Here is a 20,693-nt window from a genome sequence, read left to right on the forward strand (position 1 = left end):
TTTTGTGAAGAATCACCAACAAGTGGGACACAATTGTGAAGTGGAACGAAATCTATTGGATATTTTAAACTTTTTTAGCAATTAAAAAACTGAAAAGTGGTGCGTGCAAAATTATTCGGCCCCTTTACTTTCAGTGCAGCAAACTCACTCCAGAAGTTCAGCGAGGATCTCTGAATGATCCAATGTTGTCCTAAATGACTGATGGTGATAAATAGAATCCACCTGTGTGTAATCAAATCTCTGTATAAATGCACCTGCTCTGTGATAGTCTCAGGGTTCTGTTGAAAGCGCAGAGAGCATCATGAAGACCAAGGAACACACCAGGCAGGTCCGTAATACTGTTGTGGAGAAGTTTAAAGGTGGATTTGTATACAAAAAGATTTCCCAAGCTTTAAACATCCCAAGGAGCACTGTGCAAGCGTTCATTTTGAAATGGAAGGAGTATCAGACCACTGCAAATATACCAAGACCTGGCTGTCCCTCTAAACTTTCAGCTCAGACAAGGAGAAGACTGATCAGAGATGCAGCCAAGAGGCCCATGATCACTCTGGATGAACTGCAGAGAACTACAGCTGAGGTGGGAGAGTCTGTCCACAGAACAACAATCAGTCGTACACTGCACAAATCTGGCCTTTATGGAAGAGTGGCAAGAAGAAAGTCATTTCTCAAAGATATCCATAAAAAGTCTTGTCTAAAGTTTGCCACAAGCCACCTGGGAGACACACCAAACATGTGGAAGAAGGTGCTCTGGTCCGATTAAACCAAAATCGAACTTTTTGGCCACAATGCAAAACGATATCTTTGGCGTAAAAGCAACACAGCTCATCACACTCAACACACCATCCCCACTGTCAAACATGGTGGTGGCAGCATCATGGTTTGGGCCTGCTTTTCTTCAGCAGGGACAGGGAAGATGGTTAAAATTGAGGGGAAGATGGATGCAGCCAAATACAGGACCATTCTGGATGAAAACCTGTTGGAGTCTGCAAAAGACCTGAAACTGGGACGGAGATTTATATTCCAACAAGACAATGATCCCAAACATACAGCAAAATCTACAAAGGAATGGTTCACAAATAAACGTATCCAGGTGTTAGAATTGCCAAGTCAAAGTCCAGACCTGAATCCAATCGAGAATCTGTGGAAAGAGCTGAAAACTGCTGTTCACAAACGCTCTCCATCCAACCTCACTGAGCTCGAGCTGTTTTGCAAGGAAGAATGGGCAAGAATTTCAGTCTCTCGATGTGCAAAACTGATAGAGACATACCCCAGGCGACTTGCAGCTGTAATCGCAGCAAAAGGTGGCTCTACAAAGTATTAATGCAAGGGGGCCGAATAATTTTGCACGCCCCACTTTTCATTTTTTTTATTAGTTAAAAAAGTTTCAAAAATCCAAAAGATTTCGTTCCACTTCACAATTGTGTCCTACTTGTTGGTGATTCTTCACAAAAAATAAAAATTTTATATCTTTATGTTTGAAGTCTGAAATGTGGCAAAAGGTTGAAAAGTTCAAGGGGGCCGAATACTTTCGCAAGCCACTGTATAATGTGCCCTGCTCCCACATAATGTGCCCTGCCTCCTTAAAATGTGCCCTGCTCCCACGTAATGTGCCCTGCCTCCATGTAAAAGTTTACTTTAAATGTAATAGTAATGCCTTTTATTACCTCCAGTCTATCAGCCTCCACCTTCTCTGGGTTCAGATGCTGATCTTCCCTGCACAGTCTTTAAAGTCATTTTTTTTAAAAACAAACATGGTATACTTACCTGCTCTGTGTAATGGTTTTGCACAGAGCAGCCCCGATTCTTCTCTTCTGGGGTCCCCCACCAATGCCTCTGGCTCCTCCTGCCTTTAGAGTGCCCCAATAGCAAGCTGCAAATTATAGTATAGTGTGCCCCTATAGCAAGGTAAAAAAACTTCTGCTTTTAGACCCACTCACTTCCTGTCCAGGACTACATGTTCCATGAGGCATTGCTCCTCACACATTCACATTTACAAGTTCTCAGGCACTTCCTGACATGTATGGATGGTGCACTGAGCTGTATGTGTGCTGCACTGTATTTCCTGATATGTAAACAAATAATGCATTCTGTATGCAGGCCAATTAATCGGCTGGCTGATTAATCGATTATGAAAATAGTTGACAACTATTTTCATAATCGATTAGTTGTCGATTAATCGATTAGTTGTTTCAGCCCTACATATAAGCACACACGTTGGATTGGATGGACTTGTGTCTTTTTCAACCTCACCAACTATGTGAAGAGTTTTATTCCCTTCCTGAGCTCACATGCTTGGTGCGAACCCTGTTTACATATGTGAGCATGACCTACGAATGCATTCACCACTGCATGTGGGAACAGGGGTGCTTTTTAAAAAAAATGTTTTTATTATTTTTTTTTTTTTTTTAGATTTTTACCCAAAAAAAAGTTTACTTCTGCTCTAGACCAGAAGTGATGTGTCACTCTGGTCCTCCAAGGCTATTGAGGCAATCAGAGACAATCTGGTCTCTGTTAGTCTCAGTGACCAGCCAGCTGCACTGTTGGATCATTTCTTGGGCGTGCCAGATACACCTTGGCCAGAGGCGGGGGGGGGAGGGGGGAATGTCCCCCCTCGCTGCTTCTGAAAGTGATCCAGCAGCTAATGAGCCGCTCTGACTACTTTCATGAGAAGGCCAAATCACCTGCTGAAAAAAAGAAAAATGGGGGTTATGGCTGATGCCCTTAAAAGCAAAAGATAAAAAAAAAAGAGGCCTTGTCTACATGGGACTGGAAGTGACATCATGCTGTTGCTCTGGTCCTCCTAGGAGGCCATCTTTCCTTCACTCATCTATGTACCCAACTGCTGCAATTGTCGGATTAGTTCCCAGAGCTGCCCCTCACTCAGGTAAGCCTGGGAGCCACTGGAAAGCAGGGGGAGGGGAGAGACTCTAAAATGTGCAAGTGTGCTGAATAAGACTGACGCCTGAGGGGGGAAAAAAATGATACCGGAGTTATGACATCTAGCTGCAGCCATGATCCCAGTATTAAACGTCAAAGTAATGCCGTATTTTCCCATTTAGGCAGTCGGCAAGTGGATATAGTACTGACCTGTTGTGATGTGAATGATGTATGTAACAAATGTTGGTGAATGAAGAACCTTTCATATGTCCTATTTGTGTCTATCGTAGTTCTTGAGATATTTTGCTTACAAAGCATTCTTCTTTTAGGATTTCAAAAGATCAGACTGGTGTGAACTCCAACACTCCATTTTTGGACCCATGTTTGCCCGTTGGCCACAAAGACCAGCTCCAGCGACAGAACCTGGACTTCCATATTCTAGGGAAAGGGGATTGGGACAGCTGCCGGCAGCTACTCGAACCGATATTGGCCAAATCAAACGACTCTCAGGCCTATCTGAATGGAGTGTACCAGCCAGTGATTGACTTCTCCAATAGCGAGTTCTATGGGTTTTCCGAGTTCTTTTACTGCACAGAAGACGTGCTGCGTATGGGAGGAATGTACGACAATCAGAAGTTCTCCAAAGCTGCCAAGGTAATGGCCTTAGAAATGACTTAGTCTGCAGATTCTGGAGAGTATGCAACTTCTTAATATGTTCCTTCTGGTCTCCTTCCCAGGATTACTGCAGAATGCCGTGGACCACTTTAAAAGAGCGCTTTAAAAACAATCTCTACTCCTCCCATGCTGACCTGCACCGCCTAAAGTAAGTACACCCTGGAGCTTTCCTGTATGGTACTTCTGAAAGTAAAATTCTTTCTAGGGTGAATGCCATTTTTACATGGCCAACCTGTAAGTGAAAGCTAGTGCCAGAGTCTCAGATGACTTTGAACATCACCCCAAACATCATCATCTCAGGGCTTTAGATTTGTGTGTTCTCACTGTCTCCTTCAGATTTAAGTATGCTTTATTGGCAGGACCAAATACATTTTAGCATTGTCAAAGGAACTGAGGAGTAGTTATGAGTTGAATGTCAAAGGATCTGAGGAGTAGTTATGAGTTAGATGTCAAAGGAACTGAGGAGTAGTTATGAGTTGGATGTCAAAGGAACTGAGGAGTAGTTATGAGTTGGATGTCAAAGGAACTGAGGAGTGGTTATGAGTTGGATGGGGTGGGGGGTGCAAGAAATAAGTCCTATGACATTATTGAGGATAAAGGATAATATAAAGAGAACCTTAACTCTAAGGATTAGAGGGGAGAAGAGGGGGTGGGGGGGGGGGCACGAGTCAGAGTTGTGGGACTGTATCAGGGGAAAGAATAGTATATAAAGATTAGTAGCCGGTGGGTCTATGGGATTTCTTGTGTCCTCCTCAGTTGGTGTTATGCAGCAACACATTCTGCACCTATTTTGATTGTTGGCTCCTCTTATTCTTGTAGAATGGGGAGTTTCTTCCTCTCCTTCACACAAGTCCAGGTTGAGAGTAGAGGGTCTCCGATAATGAGTACCTCTCATTGCTGAGTACTTAGGACATCTTGGTAGGAAGTGGCCTTGTCCTCCTCCTGGGCACGCTGTCTTGTATATTTATAGTGGAGTGTTTCCAGCACCCATTGTCCCTCTCTTACAGGTATCAGTGTTTCAAGTCTGCCTGGGTGCATAAAATTCTCCATGATGGCTTTCATTTTCCACATGACTATCCAAACCTCAGGACTGCCCAGCTGGTATATGACAAGGAGGTTCAGTGGACGCTTGGCGCCATGCTTTACAAGACCCGCTTCCTGCCTCTCAGGTAAATGTGCACCGGTGCGGGATACCTTCTGGTGATTTTTATAAATTTATTATTATTATTTTTTTAAATGACAAACATCTCTATACTTGGAATGGAATTGCACAGAGCAGCCATGAACCTCGCCTTCTCAGGGTTCCCCGCCGGGAAAGCCTGGCTCCTCCTCTCTGTCCAGCGCCCCCCACGGGAAGCTGCTTTCCATGGGAGCACTTGTGCGTGCTCGTCCCCGCTGCTACATCCATTGACACAGGCAGTGGGACTCACGCCCGCCCCCTGCTCCCTCGTCCCTGAAGTTGAATGACATGAGTGGAAGCCAGTGGCTCCTGCTGCTATCGATCTGTCCAATGAGGAGGAAAACAGCCGCAAGAGCGGCTGCTCTCTTGCACATCGCTGGATCGGGCTCATGTAAAAAAAAAAAAAAAAAAAATTTAATTTCTTCATCAGTTTAGACCAATATGTATTCTGCTACATATTTTTAGTAAAAAAAGAAATATCCCAATAACCGTATATTGATTGGTTTGCGCAAAAGTTATACCGCCTACAAACTGGGATATTTTTAATTATTTTAAAAATTTTTTTGGTAGTAATGGCGACGATCAGCGACTTCTAGTGGGACTGCGATATTGCGGCGGACAATCTGACACTTTTTGGGAACCAGTGACATTAATACAGCGATCAGTGCTAAAAAAATAAGTATGCACTGTCGCTGTACTAATGACACTGGCTGGGAAGGGGTTAACATCAGAGGGTGATTAAAGGGTTAACTGTGTGCCTAGCCAGAGTTTTCTAAACTGTGTGAGGTGCTTTTACTAGGAGAAGAGATGGATCCTTGTCCTTGCTTTGCAGAGACACAGAATCCATGCCTTCCCTACTGACAGAATGACAATCTGCCTTGTTTACGTAGGCAGATTGCAGTTCTGTCTCTGTGGCTGACGATCGGCGGGCGACGGCGGACATTGAGTCAGTGGTACCCACTGATTGGCGCACAGCGAGGGCGAGCCACCGGCGATGCACATTTATGCCCCCCTACCCGGAAGTGTGGGATCACATGTGTATATACACGTGATCCTGCGCACAGCGGCCACCCTGTAGCAGTAAAACTACTATAGGGTGGTCGGATAAAAGCATTTTTTTTTTAATCAACATTTCTGCACCTACTTGGCCTTCTGATTTATCAGGAAGCTAACTCATATCTAGGCTGCAGACCCGAGCAACCCTGAGCAAGAAGCATGAATGTATAAAGGAGGATATTTTTCATGTAACTATTCAGTGGACATTTAAGAAAAGTAAGAAGAATTTACTGAAGTAGTGCCAGGGAACAATCGGTTTTCATCCTATAAGCACCTTACCTCCCATCATCCTCCTCCCCTTGTAAATGGATGAGCTGAAAAAGCACCGGAGGCTGGTGGTGGGCGGAGCCAAATGGGCAGAAGACCCTCTTATTGGAGAACATTCATGTGAATATGTCAGGAATGGCAGAGATGAGACCACGGGGGTTTTGGGGGGGGTGTTGGAGGGGGTGACCGGTCACTCTGCTTCATATAGACAGGCCGAGTCCCGTGTCCCCTGGGCAGGAAATGTGGGGCTGATTTTCTGTGAAGATTAGAGGTCTCCTGCTTCTTCCTCCTGTAATTTTTTGACAACAATAGGGCTGCAACTAACGATTATTTTCATAATCCAATAGTTGGCCGATTATTGTTTCAATTAATCGGTTAGTAACCTTAAAAAAAAAAAAAAGTGTGGTATATAATTTAGTTAATATGTAAAGTTTAAAAAATAAAAAAGGCAATTTATTCTTACATATTTCTATGCAGTGGTAAATATAAATAATCAACTATATGGTTAGGGAGCAAAATATCTAATCCACTCTGAGAATAACAGACAGAAGAGATATACTGTATATACTATTAGAGGAGATATACTATATATACTATTAGAGGATATATATACTGTATATACTATTAGAAGAAATCTACTGTATATACTATTAGAGGAGATATACTGTATATACTATTAGAGGAGATATACTGTATATACTATTGGAGGAGATATATACTGTATATACTTTTAGAGGAGATATATACTGTATATACTTTTAGAGGAGATATATACTTTTAGAGGAGATATATACTGTAGATACTATTAGAGGAGATATATACTGTATATACTATTAGAGGAGATATATACTATTAGAAGAAATCTACTGTATATACTATTAGAGGAGATATACTGTATATACTATTAGAGGAGATATATACTGTATATACTATTAGAAGAAATCTACTGTATATACTATTAGAGGAGATATACTGTATATACTATTAGAGGAGATGTATATACTATTAGAGGAGAGATACTGTATATACTATTGGAGGAGATATATACTGTATATACTTTTAGAGGAGGTATATACTGTATATTCTATTAGAGGAGATATACTGTATATACTATTAGAGGAGATATATACTGTATATACTATTAGAGGAGATATATACTGTATATACTATTAGAAGAAATCTACGTATATACTATTAGAGGAGATATATACTGTATATACTATTAGAGGAGATATATACTGTATATACTATTAGAAGAAATCTACTGTATATACTATTAGAGGAGATATATACTGTATATACTATCAGTGGAGATATATACTATTAGAAGAGATATACTGTATATACTATTAGAGGAGATATATACTGTATATACTATTAGAAGAGATATATACTGTATATACTATTAGAGGAGAGATATACTGTATATACTATTAGAGGAGATATACTGTATATACTATTAGAGGAGAGATATACTGTATATACTATTAAAGGGTGCATCTGGTATATATCATCAGACTCAGAGATCACATTTTTTTTATTTAAAAAAACAAACAATGTCTTCCCTCAAAAAAAAAATGTAATTTTAAGAACGTTCGTTCGATTTTCTAATAGTTAGTGGGGTCAAATCGACGTTCATTTTCAACCACAGTGACAGGAAAATTTGGAAATATCAGAAAACTTCTTGGTCAAAGGAATTTTCAGACCGTGTACGTGGTTTTCGTTTAGAAATGATCGTTTTAAAAACAGAATGTTAAAAACAAGTGAAAATGTCTTTTATTCAGCGAATGTACAAAGATTTTTCGTCTGAATATTCTCGTCTAAAAATTGATCGGTGTGGCCGGCATGAGGCTCAGTGCACACCTAGGCAGTTTGCTTTTGATCTGTTTCTGCAGTGCTTTTTGCTGTGCGTTTTGATTTTTGCGCACGTGATTTTGCTGCGATTTGCGTCTTTTGCATATATTTTTTTGGCCAGTTTATTGTTGGGCAGATTAAAAAAACACAAATTGCTGCAAAAACGCATTACATGTTTTTCTGCGGCTTCTCCATTGAAGTATAAAAAAAGCACAGTTTTGCGTTAAAAAAAAAAAAAAAAAAAAAGTCCCTGACCCTTTCCAAATACGCAGCGGCTGAAAAAAACATAGATGTGAACGTGTCCCATAGGAAACCATGTAAATCAGGGGTCTCAAACTGGCGGCCCTCCAGCTGTTGTAGAACTACAATTCCCATGAGGCAATGCAAGGCTGACAGTTACAAGCATGACTCCCACAGGCAGAGGCATGATGGGACTTGTAGTTCTTCAACAGCTGGAGGGGCCGCCAGTTTGAGACCCCTGATGTAAATGAACTGTAGTGCGTTTCTGCAAAAAACACATAGATGAGAACCAGGTCTAAGACGTTTAGTAAAATAATGGGGTTAAAAAAACTAAAATTAGCCCTTTATAGTACAGAAAAAGCAAATCACTACTGTAAGATTTTTTTTTTTTTTTTTTTTTTCTGAAGAACTGTCAAATATTTACAGTAGCAATTTATTTGCTCTTTTTGTACTATAAAGGGCTAATTTTAGTTTCTTTTTAACCCCATTATGTTATTGGCCAATGAATCGATTATGAAAATAGTAATCGATTCATTTCATAATCGATTAGTTGTCGATGAATCGATTAGTTGTTTCAGCCCTAGACAACACAGATCGAAAAAATGAGCTACACCCAAATATCAATCGTTTTCACCTATAACTGGGCTTTGTATTCTCATTCCATTATAGATTCGCTCCTCTCTCTCACACTATATATCACTTTTTGATTTCGCAGGGATATTCGTCCAGAGAACGCTCGCCCAGCACACGTGAGTTGGTATCGCATCTCCTTTGTTTACAACCACTATTTATTCTTCGCCTGCATTGTGGTGGTCCTGCTCTCCATCGTACTCTACATCCTGCGGCTCAGACGCATCCACCGGCGAATGGCGAGGGCCTCTGCTCTGGACTTACTGCTGCTGGAGGAGGGAGGAGGACACCTGGTGGCAGACCCTGGTATTGCCAGATGAGATCAGCACATTCCGATGTTCTCTATCGACGCACCTTCAATGCAGACTTTTTACGGACTTCTTGGTGAACGTCGGTTCTTTCTGCTCTGTCGGGGAGCAGCGGGCATTGACTGGATCTGCAGGGAGTTGGACTTTCTGGCCTGACCCAAAGTGTACCTGTCATCATACCCTGCAAACTGCAGACTTGTACAGCTGCTACCGCCTTGATTTCAGCTCCTAATGTTGTCACCTTCCCCCGTGACATCACACAAACCAAGGAATGCTTCCTAGAGAGTCTGAGAGTGATGCTGTCATTGGTTTATGTTATGGTGAGGGGGAGGGGCTTGAGATTGGGTGGAACACAAGAGCAGAATTGTAGCAACTCACTTGTAGCAAAATCTGGGGAAAGTTTAACCCCTTTGAGCCGGTGCCTCCCGGGCCCTTTAAGGGGTTTATAGTCATGTGACTACCGTGGCTGGTGGTCACATGATCGGAAAGCTTCCGATCGCAAGCAGCAATTAGGAGCTTTCCATTAGCCGCCGGTAACTGTCCTGGGACTCTTGGCACCACCAATTCATACAAATATGTGGCTGCTTGGCGCCAAGGCCCACCCTCCAAGAGGCCGCATGTTTGCGTGCGGCTGGTGCCAATGGGTTAACCTCTTATCACTTCCTGTTGGATGAGGTATAGGCCTCAAAGGTCTACACCAGGGATATGCAATTAGTGGACCTCCAGCTGTTGCAAAACTACAAGTCCCATCATGCCTCTGCCTCTGGGTGTCATGCTTGTGGCTGTCGGAGTCTTGCTATGCCTCATGGGAATTGTAGTTCTGCAACAGCTGGAGGTCCACTAATTAAATATCCCTGGTCTACACGGTTAAAGTGTGGGGGGGGGGGGGGTAGGGTACCATCATCGTAACATTGATTTCTTGGCGGGCATATGAGGGATGCCCCAGGGGTCTCAAACTGGTGGCCCTCCAGCTGTTGCGTAGCTGTAGCGAAACTACAAGTCCCATGTTGCATTGCAAGGCTGACAGCTACAAGCATGACTCCCACAGGCAAGAGGCATGATGGGACTTGTAGTTTTGCAACAGCTGAAGGGCCGCCAGTCTGCCCTAAACACTGCTTTTATTTATCACTGCCTGTGCTCTCCATTGATGAACCCCCCCCCCCCCCCCCCAATTCATATCCCATTGGGAGGTCAGAAGGATGGAAGGTGATGGGAAATCTCTCCAATGGAGAAGGGTTGGAACCTCTGTCTGGTTTTATCGCTCGCTGTCCCAGGATCTCTGTGACCTCTGCTCCCTTTCTTTCTTGTCCTGGATTTTGTAGACATAAAGGCAGCTGAAATACCTCCAGTCAGAAAGAGCAAAACCCTGACAGCAGTTCTAACCCCTTCCTGATTCTATTTAAACAAAAAAAAAATTTGGTGATGGACTTCAATGATTAAATGGTATGGTGAGCGGGGATTATACTGTAAAGGAGCTTTGCCAGACGTGACACATTCCAAAAGAGAAGTATGGGTTTGGGGGGGTTATTGCATATTTATACTTTCCTAGGTCAGTGATGGTGAACCTTGGCACCCCAGATGTTTTGGAAATACATTTCCCATGATGCTCCACTACACTGCAGAGTGCACGAGCATCATGGGAACTGTAGCTCCAAAACATCTGGGGTGCCAAGGTTCACCATCACTGACCTAGGTGGATGCTGCATCTGCCCCCCCCAGTGTCTCTGCACTGAGAACCGAGCGATCGAACACCACTGATGGCTCGGTTCTCACAGCTCCCCGAGCAGAGAGCTGCTGACTGTCAATCAGCAGCTCTCCTCTCTGCTCCTCCACGTTCACTGGAGCGCTGAGCTGTGGAGCGGCTCGCTGAGACGGCTATCAGTCCAGGCACCTGGCGGGTACAGAGTCAGGATGACGCGGCGCCTGGACTGATGTTGGTGACGTCAGCGGAGAGCGAAATTCAGACCGCTCTCTGCTGAAAACGGGTCACAGGAGTGCAAAACGATTTGCACTCCTGTGATCAATAGGAGAAGCCCAGCCAAACGAGCTCAGGCTGGACTTCTCCTTTTAAGCACTTCAGCCCCGGGAAGGATTTGCCCCCTTCCTGACCAGAGCATTTTTTTGCGATACGGCACTGCGTCGCTTTAACTGACAATTGCGCGGTCGTGCGACGTTGTACCCAAATAAAATTGACGTCCTTTTTTTCCTACAAACACAGCTTTCTTTTGATGGTATTTGATCACCTCTGCGGTTTTTATTTTTTGCACTATAAAGAAAAAAAGAGTATCAATTTTGAAAAAAAAGCAATATTTTTTTACTTTTTGCTATAATAAATATCCCCCCAAAAATATATAAAAAAACAAATTTCTTTCCCAGTTTAGGCCGTTACGTATTCTTCTACATATTTTTGATTAAAAAAAAAAATCGCAATAAGCGTATATTGATTGGTTTGCTCAAAAGTTATAGCGTCTACAAAATAGGGGATAGGTTTATAGCATTTTTATTATTATTATTTTTTATTAGTAATGGCGGCGATCTGCAATTTTTATTGTGACTGTGACATTATGGTGGACACGTCGGACACTTTTGAGACCTTGAGGCGATTCAGTTCGCACTTGCAGCGCTTTACAAATCATTCATTCATTTGAGACCGTTTTGGGACCAATTAAATTTATACAGCGATCAGTGCTATAAAAATGCACTGATTACTGTGTAAATAACACTGGCGGGGAAGGGGTTAACCATTAGGGGGCTATCAAGGGGTTAAGTGTGTCCTAGGGAGTGATTCTGTGTGGGGGGGGGATGGGCTTCCACTCACATGACAGCGATCAGTGCTCCCGATGACAGGGAGCAGTGATCTCTGTCATGTCACTAGGCAGAACTATGTCACTAGGCAGAACGGGGGAATGCCTTGCTTACATCTCCCCGTTCTACCTCTCCACACCGCAATCGCGGTCCGCCGGCGAACATCGAGTTCCCAGGACCCGCGGTCACGCTTGTGTGGCGGGGGGGCGCGTGCGCCTGATAGGGGGGCAAATATAAAGGGACGTACAGGTACGCCCATTTGCTGGCCTGTGCCATTCTGCCGACGTACATCTCTGTGCGGCGGTCGGCAAGCGGTTAAGAAACAAAGATGGCAGCTCCTGGGACCGTTTCTGCAGAGGTAGGTGGCCGCTCACTGCTGTTGTGAGGATGGGAGGGTCGTATGTTTACTACGGTTGTGCAAGTCCAATGTTAAATACTGATTTTATGGTCCAATTCCTGTGCGTTTACCCAAGAGCCACAACTGATGTCATACATCAAGTGATGTCATACATCAAGTGATGTCATAGAGCTGATGATGTTCTCTATTATTCTCAGCCGGAATGAATCCTATGTTTACCTGTCGCTTTAACAGAGACTTGGCCAATGTTCTGTGACCAAATACTCAACCAATCGCCATGGAAGACCCTCCTACCACATTGATGTCTTTGTTCTGGTGAGCCGATTGGCTGCATCCTCACTGGACGACATTCCCATTCGTACATTTTTTTTTTTTTTCGGTGCTTACCCGCCTGCCATGGGGAGGGGGGGGTCAAAGAACTTGATGCAAGTTTTCCCATCAGGAAACACAAGAGGGCGGTCCGTCCCCCGCCTTCCCTCTGTGCGGACGGACTGCGTGTTCTGCAGTTCTGCACACTCCTTAATGTGAATGCGATTTCAGCAGGACTTTCATAGTGGTGCTAATATTTCTTGGCGATTTATGGTTGGCCGTGTAGCTATAAACGCAATAAGCTATATTCTCATGATGAATGTTTGTTTGCTTTTTTTTTTTTTTTCCTCGGACAATATGAAGAATTCCCCCCCCCCCCCACAATGTGGCGAGCTTTCCTTCTATGTTTATTATAACGGACTGTACTCGGAGATCTGATGATGTGAGCAATGCAGTAACCCAAAGGTCAATGAAAGATAAATTCTGATTGGTTGCTGTGTGTTACTGCATTTGTACATACCCAACCAGCCACCTGGAAATTGGCTTCCTGTGTTGGTGTGGGGTCACTAATAAGTGGTCGGTGGTCTAGTTGTGTGTTGTGGCAGATACCAGTGTTTGTGGTGTTGTATGATCCCCCGAGAGCTGAGCAATGGAGGGGGAGGGGGGGGGGGGTCACAGTGTTCCTTCCATTGTTGTAGTTGTTTTTAGGCCTTAGAAGGCATTAAGAAAAAATGTTTAAATGTGAGGGTGGGCGAGAATCGGGGCCATGGACGGGTGTTGGGCTCGTGTCACGGAGATCAATTTTACATCCATTTCATTTCAGTCTGAGGTGCTTCTGAGATCACTCACAACATCCGACCTGCAGCCGTTTCTCCTCCTTGGCTTTCAGATGTTTCTCCTCCTTGGCTTTCAGATGTTTCTCCTCCTTGGCTTTCAGATGTTTCTCCTCCTTGGCTTTCAGCCGTTTCTCCTCCTTGGCTTGCAGCCGCTTCTCCTCCTTGGCTTGCAGCCGGTTCTCCTCCTTGGCTTGCAGCCGCTTCTCCTCCTTGGCTTGCAGCCGCTTCTCCTCCTTGGCTTGCAGCCGTTTCTCCTCCTTGGCTTTCAGCCGGTTCTCCTCCTTGGCTTTCAGACGGTTCTCCTCCTTGGCTTTCAGACGGTTCTCCTCCTTGGCTTTCAGACGGTTCTCCTCCTTGGCTTTCAGACGGTTCTCCTCCTTGGCTTTCAGACGGTTCTCCTCCTTGGCTTTCAGACGGTTCTCCTCCTTGGCTTTCAGACGGTTCTCCTCCTTGGCTTTCAGCCGGTTCTCCTCCTTGGCTTTCAGCCGGTTCTCCTCCTTGGCTTTCAGACGGTTCTCCTCCTTGGCTTTCAGCCGGTTCTCCTCCTTGGCTTTCAGCCGGTTCTCCTCCTTGGCTTTCAGCCGGTTCTCCTCCTTGGCTTTCAGCCGGTTCTCCTCCTTGGCTTTCAGCCGGGTCTCCTCCTTGGCTTTCAGCCGGTTCTCCTCCTTGGCTTTCAGCCGTTTCTCCTCCTTGGCTTGCAGCCAGTAGTGATCCACTTCCAGCAATTTAAAACTGCAGGTTTGGGATGCTGTGGATCTTTTTCACTGGCAACTACATTCCTCCAGGACACATTTAAGAGATATGAAGGCCAGCAGAAGGAAGCAATGCATTGTGGGATGAACTGGGGGTGGCTCCGTGTTTGGAATTTGCATTCTGCAGGCGCTGGGCATTTTATACAGCAAAAGATTGTATAAAGTCATTGCTGCCAACAGGCACCTGAACGTCCTTTTATTTGCTCCTTTTTGGTTTGGGTTCACACTTGTGTGTTTCAGACACTGTATGTGATTCACACAGAAAGCGCGTCACACTCCTTTGTCTGTGCGGTGCAATTTGAGCCTTACAATTTTGTATGGCTCAAATCGCATCGCATCGCATCTGCATCAAAATGGTGGAAAACCTTTTTTTTTTTTTTTTTACCCACACCCATGGGATGCAATTTCTGGCAGTCACACTGCATTTTGCGAGCTGTTTCAGGGTGTCGTTAATCTAACATTGACATCCGCAGCAGATGGGCATGTATGCCGTGTGATTGCAATGTGGTGTACAGGAATTTGCTGCGTCTCCTGCATCGCATCAGTGTGAACCCAGGGCTGATGTTTTTGTTTTTAGCTGTTCTATCGGTGCAGTTGTTGATCCTGCCAGAAATCCCAGTGAGCCTGTAGCTTCCTGTGCAGGCTCCTTCTGCTATACTGTTGTCCCTCTTGTTATGCAGTCTGACATTTCATTCCTTGTGTTTTTAGATGTGTTTTATGTCCAGTGACAGGTGCACTTTATCAGCGTGGGGATGACCGGTGTTTTATATGGCTAGGCTGCCCGTCCAATCACAGCCTTGTAGAAGAATCCAGAAGAGGAGTTCTAATGATCGCTAATTGAAGAATGTTTTCAATGGGAAGAATTGATAATCCTGATTTTTTAAAGCCGTAATAAACCTAAAAGCAAACATTTCTTATATTGCAGCTTAACCAATCATTAGATGTGGCAGCTGCATTCGTTTTCTTTCCTTTTATTTTTCACCCGGTGCTCCTGTCGGTAAGTCTACATTCATACGGGTGACTAGCGGTGGTGCGAATGACAGCAGCGGGAATCTTCTGACTATTCCTGGAGCTGTTTTAGCCACCAGGTGAGCGGTTAGCTGGGTCTGCCTGTAACACCATAGCTGTCCGCCCAGCCAGGGATGACCTACGGGCATGGCAGAGCACAAAGTGTGTCCGGTAGCAATCCCCGTAGGCAAGTCGCTGGCTGGTGGACAGCCCTGGATAGCTATGGCCGCCGCCGACCTGTCATCGAAGTATACAGACAGACCCAGCCGACCTGTCATCGAAGTATACAGGCAGACCCAGCCGACCTGTCATCGAAGTATACAGGCAGACCCAGCCGACCTGTCATCGAAGTATACAGACAGACCCAGCCGACCTGTCATTGAAGTATACAGACAGACCCAGCCGACCTGTCATCGAAGTATACAGACAGACCCAGCCGACCTGTCATTGAAGTATACAGACAGACCCAGCCGACCTGTCATTGAAGTATACAGGCAGACCCAGCCGACCTGTCATCGAAGTATACAGACAGACCCAGCCGACCTGTCATTGAAGTATACAGGCAGACCCAGGCGACCTGTCATTGAAGCATACAGACAGATCCAGCCGACCTGTCATTGAAGTATACAGGCAGACCCAGCCGACCTGTCATTGAAGTATACAGACAGACCCAGCCGACCTGTCATCGAAGTATACAGGCAGACCCAGCCGACCTGTCATCGAAGTATACAGACAGACCCAGCCGACCTGTCATTGAAGTATACAGACAGACCCAGCTGACCTGTCATTGAAGTATACAGGCAGACCCAGCCGACCTGTCATTGAAGCATACAGACAGATCCAGCCGACCTGTCATTGAAGTATACAGACAGACCCAGCCGACCTGTCATTGAAGTATACAGACAGACCCAGTTAGCCGCTCACAGGTGGCTGGGATAGCTGCAGGAATAATCAGAAGCTGTCATTCGCATCGGCGATCGTTGAACTGGGTCCAAGTCTGTTGTTTTTCAACAGAACAAACTGTCCTGCAGATGTAGCAGTCAGAGTGTTGAGACAAATCATTTACTACTGCCAGGGGTGCTTAGAATGGTCATCTTTTTATTCATGTCAAACCTTTAGCCCAAAAGGAAACCACTGTTTACTGTAACTGATTATTAGACAAGTGCACCGCCGGAAAAATTTGTTTGTTTTTTCTTTTTTTTTTTTTTTTTTTTGTGTCGCTCGTTATGATCGCAAATTCGAAAAAAATCGTAAATTCGAAAAAATTGAGAAAAAAATCTGAAATTCGTAAATTTGAAAAAAATCGGAATTTTGACATTCGAAAGAAATCGGAAATTCGAAAACGCGAAAATTGAAAATAATAACTAATAATTTAATAGTTATTGGAATACCTTGGAATGGAACACATTAATAATTATACTTTTTTTTTAAATTATTATTCTAATTTATTATCAATTAGTTACGTTCCATTCGTTTAGATACGGCACTTGTTATTTCGGATAAATTCGTATTTGTTACGTTCACTAACAGCTAAATTTGAAAGGAGATTCCAATACCTATAATTTAATAGTTAGTAATAGTTATATTAAGTATATATATAATTTAGTCATATATTGATTAAACTGCATAAATTATTATTAGTTATTATTTTAGATTTTTGGGATTTTTTTTTTTTTTTGAATTTCTGATTTTTTAAATTTTTTTTTTATTTATTTTTTTTTCTTAATTTTGAATTTTACAAATATTCTGAAAAGTTCGTTAAACGGGTTTTTGTTAATTCGGATGTTTCTTAATTAACAAATTTGACGAAATTCCTTAAAATAACGAATTGCACATGTCTAGTGATTGTAGCACTTGCTGACCGCACTCCATATACACACGTTGTGGTTTAACCGAAAAAACAACCTAAAAAGAAAATGAATGCGGCCACCACATCTAATGATTGGTAATCTGTAATATATGAGATTTCAGGTTTTGGGTTATATACGCCACCCGGGGGGGAGAAGAGTAATTGATGACTTTTCAGTTCACTGCAGACTGTTCTTCCTGAATTCTAACCAATCCCCCTAATGTCTTCAGTCCTGGGGGAGGCGACATTCATATCCCTGGGGACTCCCTACATGGGTGTGATGTCACAGCCGGCATCCCCTATGGAAGATGATGTCACAGCCGGCATCCCCTATGGAAGATGATGTCACAGCCGGCATCCCCTATGGAAGATGATGTCACAGCCGGCATCCCCTATGGAAGATGATGTCACAGCCGGCATCCCCTATGGAAGATGATGTCACAGCCGGCATCCCCTATGGAAGATGATGTCACAGCCGGCATCCCCTATGGACGATGATGTCACAGCCGGCATCCCCTATGGAAGAGGGGATGCCCCCCCCCGAATGTGAATTCATTCATTGGTTCTAGTGGGTCACTGCTACCTCAATCCTATGTCTGGATTCCCTTTTCTGATGTATAAAATGTCTGAAAGTAATAAGAACACATTTTGGTTTCTTCCATTGTGAGTATCCAGAGCGGCCTTTCTGAAATATTTAATACAGGAGGCCAATGCTGATGATTGTATGTACTGCGATCGTTCACCCCGTCTGACACTCCTGTGTATATAATGTGATCTCTTCTCTCAGTAAAGCAACATTCCAATTTCCAGTGTTCTTGTTTGCTTCTTATACAAATCACTCCAAACCACATGCTTCATACACCACATATTACCAAAAGTATCGGGACGCCTGGCTCGCAGTCTCCGCTCTAATTCATCCCAAAGGTGTTCTATCAGGTTGAGGTCAGGACTCTGTGCAGGCCAGTCAAGTTCCTTCACCCCAAACTCGCTCATCCATGTCTTGTCCATGGCCTTGCTTTGTGCACTGGTCCAAATCATTTGGTGGAGGGGGGATTATGGTGTGGGGGTTGTTTTTCAGGGGTTGGGTTTGGCCCCTTAGTTCCAGTGAAGGGAACTCTTAAGGCGTCAGCATACAATTTCATGCTCCCAACTTTGTGGGAACAGTTTGGGGACGGGTCCTTCCTGTTCTAACATGACTGCCCACCAGTGCACAAAGCAAGGTCCATAAAGACATGGATGAACGAGTTTGGGATGGAAGAATTTGACTGGCCTGCACAGAGTCCTGACCTCAACACCTTTGGGATGAATTAAGAGAAGTATGGGTTTTGTTTTTTTATATTCATACTTGCCTCCATGCATAGAGTATTAGACCGATGCTGCATCCGTCCCCCGCCATCTCTGCACTGAGAACCGAGCCACCGAACACCGCCGATGGCTCGGTTCTCTCAGCTCCCTGAGTGGAGAGATGCTGTCTGTCAGTCAGCATCTCTCCTGCTCTGATCCTCCACGCTCATTGGAGCACTGAGCTGTGGAGGGGCGGGGAGCGGCTTGCTGAGACCGCCATCAATCAAGGCAGTTGGTGGATCCAGACTTGGGAAGTTGGGATGACGCGCTGCCTCGACTGATGGCAGTGATGTCAGTGGAGAGCGGACTTCAGACCAATCTCAGCTGAAAACAGGTCAAAAATGAATTGTACTCCTGTGACCCAGAGGAGAAGCCCAGCCAAACGAGCCCAGGCTGGACTTCTCCTTTTAAAGTGGAGGCTGCGAGCCAGGCCTTCTCATCCAACATCAGTGCCTGACCTCACAAATGCTCTTCTGGAAGAATGGCCAAACATTCCCATAGACACACTCCTAAACCTTGTGGACGGCCTTCCCAGAAGAGTTGAAGCTGTTATAGCTGCAAAGGGTGGGCCAACTCAATATTGAACCCTACGGACTAAGACTGGGATGTCCTTAAAGTTCATGTAAAGGCAGGCGTCCCAATACTTTTGGTAATATAGTGGCTCAAGGCACCTGAAACAAAAAGGAAAAGGTCTGGTGTCACCCGCAAACCACCTTCATCCCAATATTTTCAACAAAAAACAGGAAATTGCCCCGGGACTTTAAATGAGGTGAATGCGGTTAGCCAACAATTGACAAAGTTGATGCAGTCTCAAAATGTATTAAAATAGTCATATAAACATGAATCATAGCCAAGCCACTTAAATGATACATACAGTAAAAAAAAGTCACGTATCATGGCATAGAATGTAAATTGTAAAGTACACAGGCATGAAAAGTATCCCAAAACGTTTCGCAAGCCCATGCTCGCTTCATCAGGGGTAGATGTGTGTGTAGTACATCAAGGGCTGGATCAGACTACCAATTGCTTAATACCCAGAGGCGGCAGTAATGAGCGTCCGGCTCGGGAGCTGAGGAAAAACCAACCCAACGGAGCACAAATATTTTTTTTTTGTCACTTCCTGTTTCACTTCATTCAAGCTGACATTATTAATGGATACTGGGAGATCTTTGGTGACATGTTCCCCCATCCCGGCCATGTCTGCCACCCGTTTCTGCTCTGTTGGGTTGGTTTTTCCTCAGCTCCTGAGCCGGACGCTCATTACTGCCGCCTCCGGGTATTAAGCAATTGGCAGTCTGATCCAGCCTTTAATGTACTACACACGCATCTACCCCTGATGAAGTGAGCATGGTCTTGCGAAACGCGTTGGGATACTGTTTATGCCTGTGTACTTTACAATTTACATTCTATACCATGATACGTGTAATGACATTTTTTACTGTATGTATCATTTCAGTGGCTTGGCTATGATTCATGTTTATGTTTGCATGACTATTTTAATAAATTTTGAGACTGCATTTACTTTGTCAATTGTTGGCTAACTGCATTCACCTCATTTAAAGGCCCGGGGCGATTCCCTGTTTTTTTGAGGCACCTGAAATGAGCACTGTCTGTGTTCCCCATAGCCATTAGCTTCAAGTGCTGCCACTGAAATGGTAGGAGAGATCTGGTGCTGACATGTTGGATTTTTTTTTTCCTTGTGTATATGGGCCTTGTTTACCAAATTCAGTCCAATAGGAATCTTCCAATTCTCGGATGTGGATTGGATGATGCTGGAGGCGGAGCAGAACCTCCCATATAGACTGGAGGTGGAGCAGAACCTCCCATATTAGACTGGAGGAGGAGCAGAACCTCCCATATAGACTGGAGGCGGAGCAGAACCTCCCATAGTAGACTGGAGGCGGAGCAGAACCTCCCATATAGACTGGAGGCGGAGCAGAACCTCCCATATTAGACTGGAGGCGGAGCAGAACCTCCCATTTAGACTGGAGGCGGAGCAGAACCTCCCATCTAGACTGGAGGCGGAGCAGAACCTCCCATATTAGACTGGAGGCGGAGCAGAACCTCCCATCTAGACTGGAGGCGGAGCAGAACCTCCCATATTAGACTGGAGGAGGAGCAGAACCTCCCATATAGACTGGAGGTGGAGCAGAACCTCCCATATTAGACTGGAGGAGGAGGAGCAGAACCTCCCATATAGACTGGAGGCGGAGCAGAACCTCCCATATAGACTGGAGGTGGAGCAGAACCTCCCATATTAGACTGGAGGAGGAGGAGCAGAACCTCCCATCTAGACTGGAGGCGGAGCAGAACCTCCCATCTAGACTGGAGGCGGAGCAGAACCT

General features: G+C 44.5%; 1 protein-coding gene across 2 annotated transcripts in view; it reads left to right on the forward strand.

Annotated features, from left to right (window-relative positions):
• ENTPD7 (ectonucleoside triphosphate diphosphohydrolase 7) overlaps positions 1 to 9,883 on the forward strand; it is a 50,659-nt gene extending 40,776 nt beyond the window's left edge. Inside the window, exons 10-13 of one of the 2 annotated variants that reach the window (XM_073595556.1) lie at positions 3,207 to 3,531; positions 3,615 to 3,700; positions 4,560 to 4,721; positions 8,865 to 9,883. In XM_073595556.1, coding sequence (XP_073451657.1) covers positions 3,207 to 3,531; positions 3,615 to 3,700; positions 4,560 to 4,721; positions 8,865 to 9,099 — 808 coding nt within the window. In that variant the 3' untranslated portion in view covers positions 9,100 to 9,883. The remainder of the gene's footprint in view (positions 1 to 3,206; positions 3,532 to 3,614; positions 3,701 to 4,559; positions 4,722 to 8,864) is intronic. The other variant, XM_073595557.1, reaches the window with a different exon arrangement.
• Positions 9,884 to 20,693: the final 10,810 nt, after the last annotated feature.

This window comes from Aquarana catesbeiana, linkage group LG08 (genome assembly GCF_042186555.1).
Source record: "Aquarana catesbeiana isolate 2022-GZ linkage group LG08, ASM4218655v1, whole genome shotgun sequence".
NCBI lineage: Eukaryota > Metazoa > Chordata > Amphibia > Anura > Ranidae > Aquarana > Aquarana catesbeiana.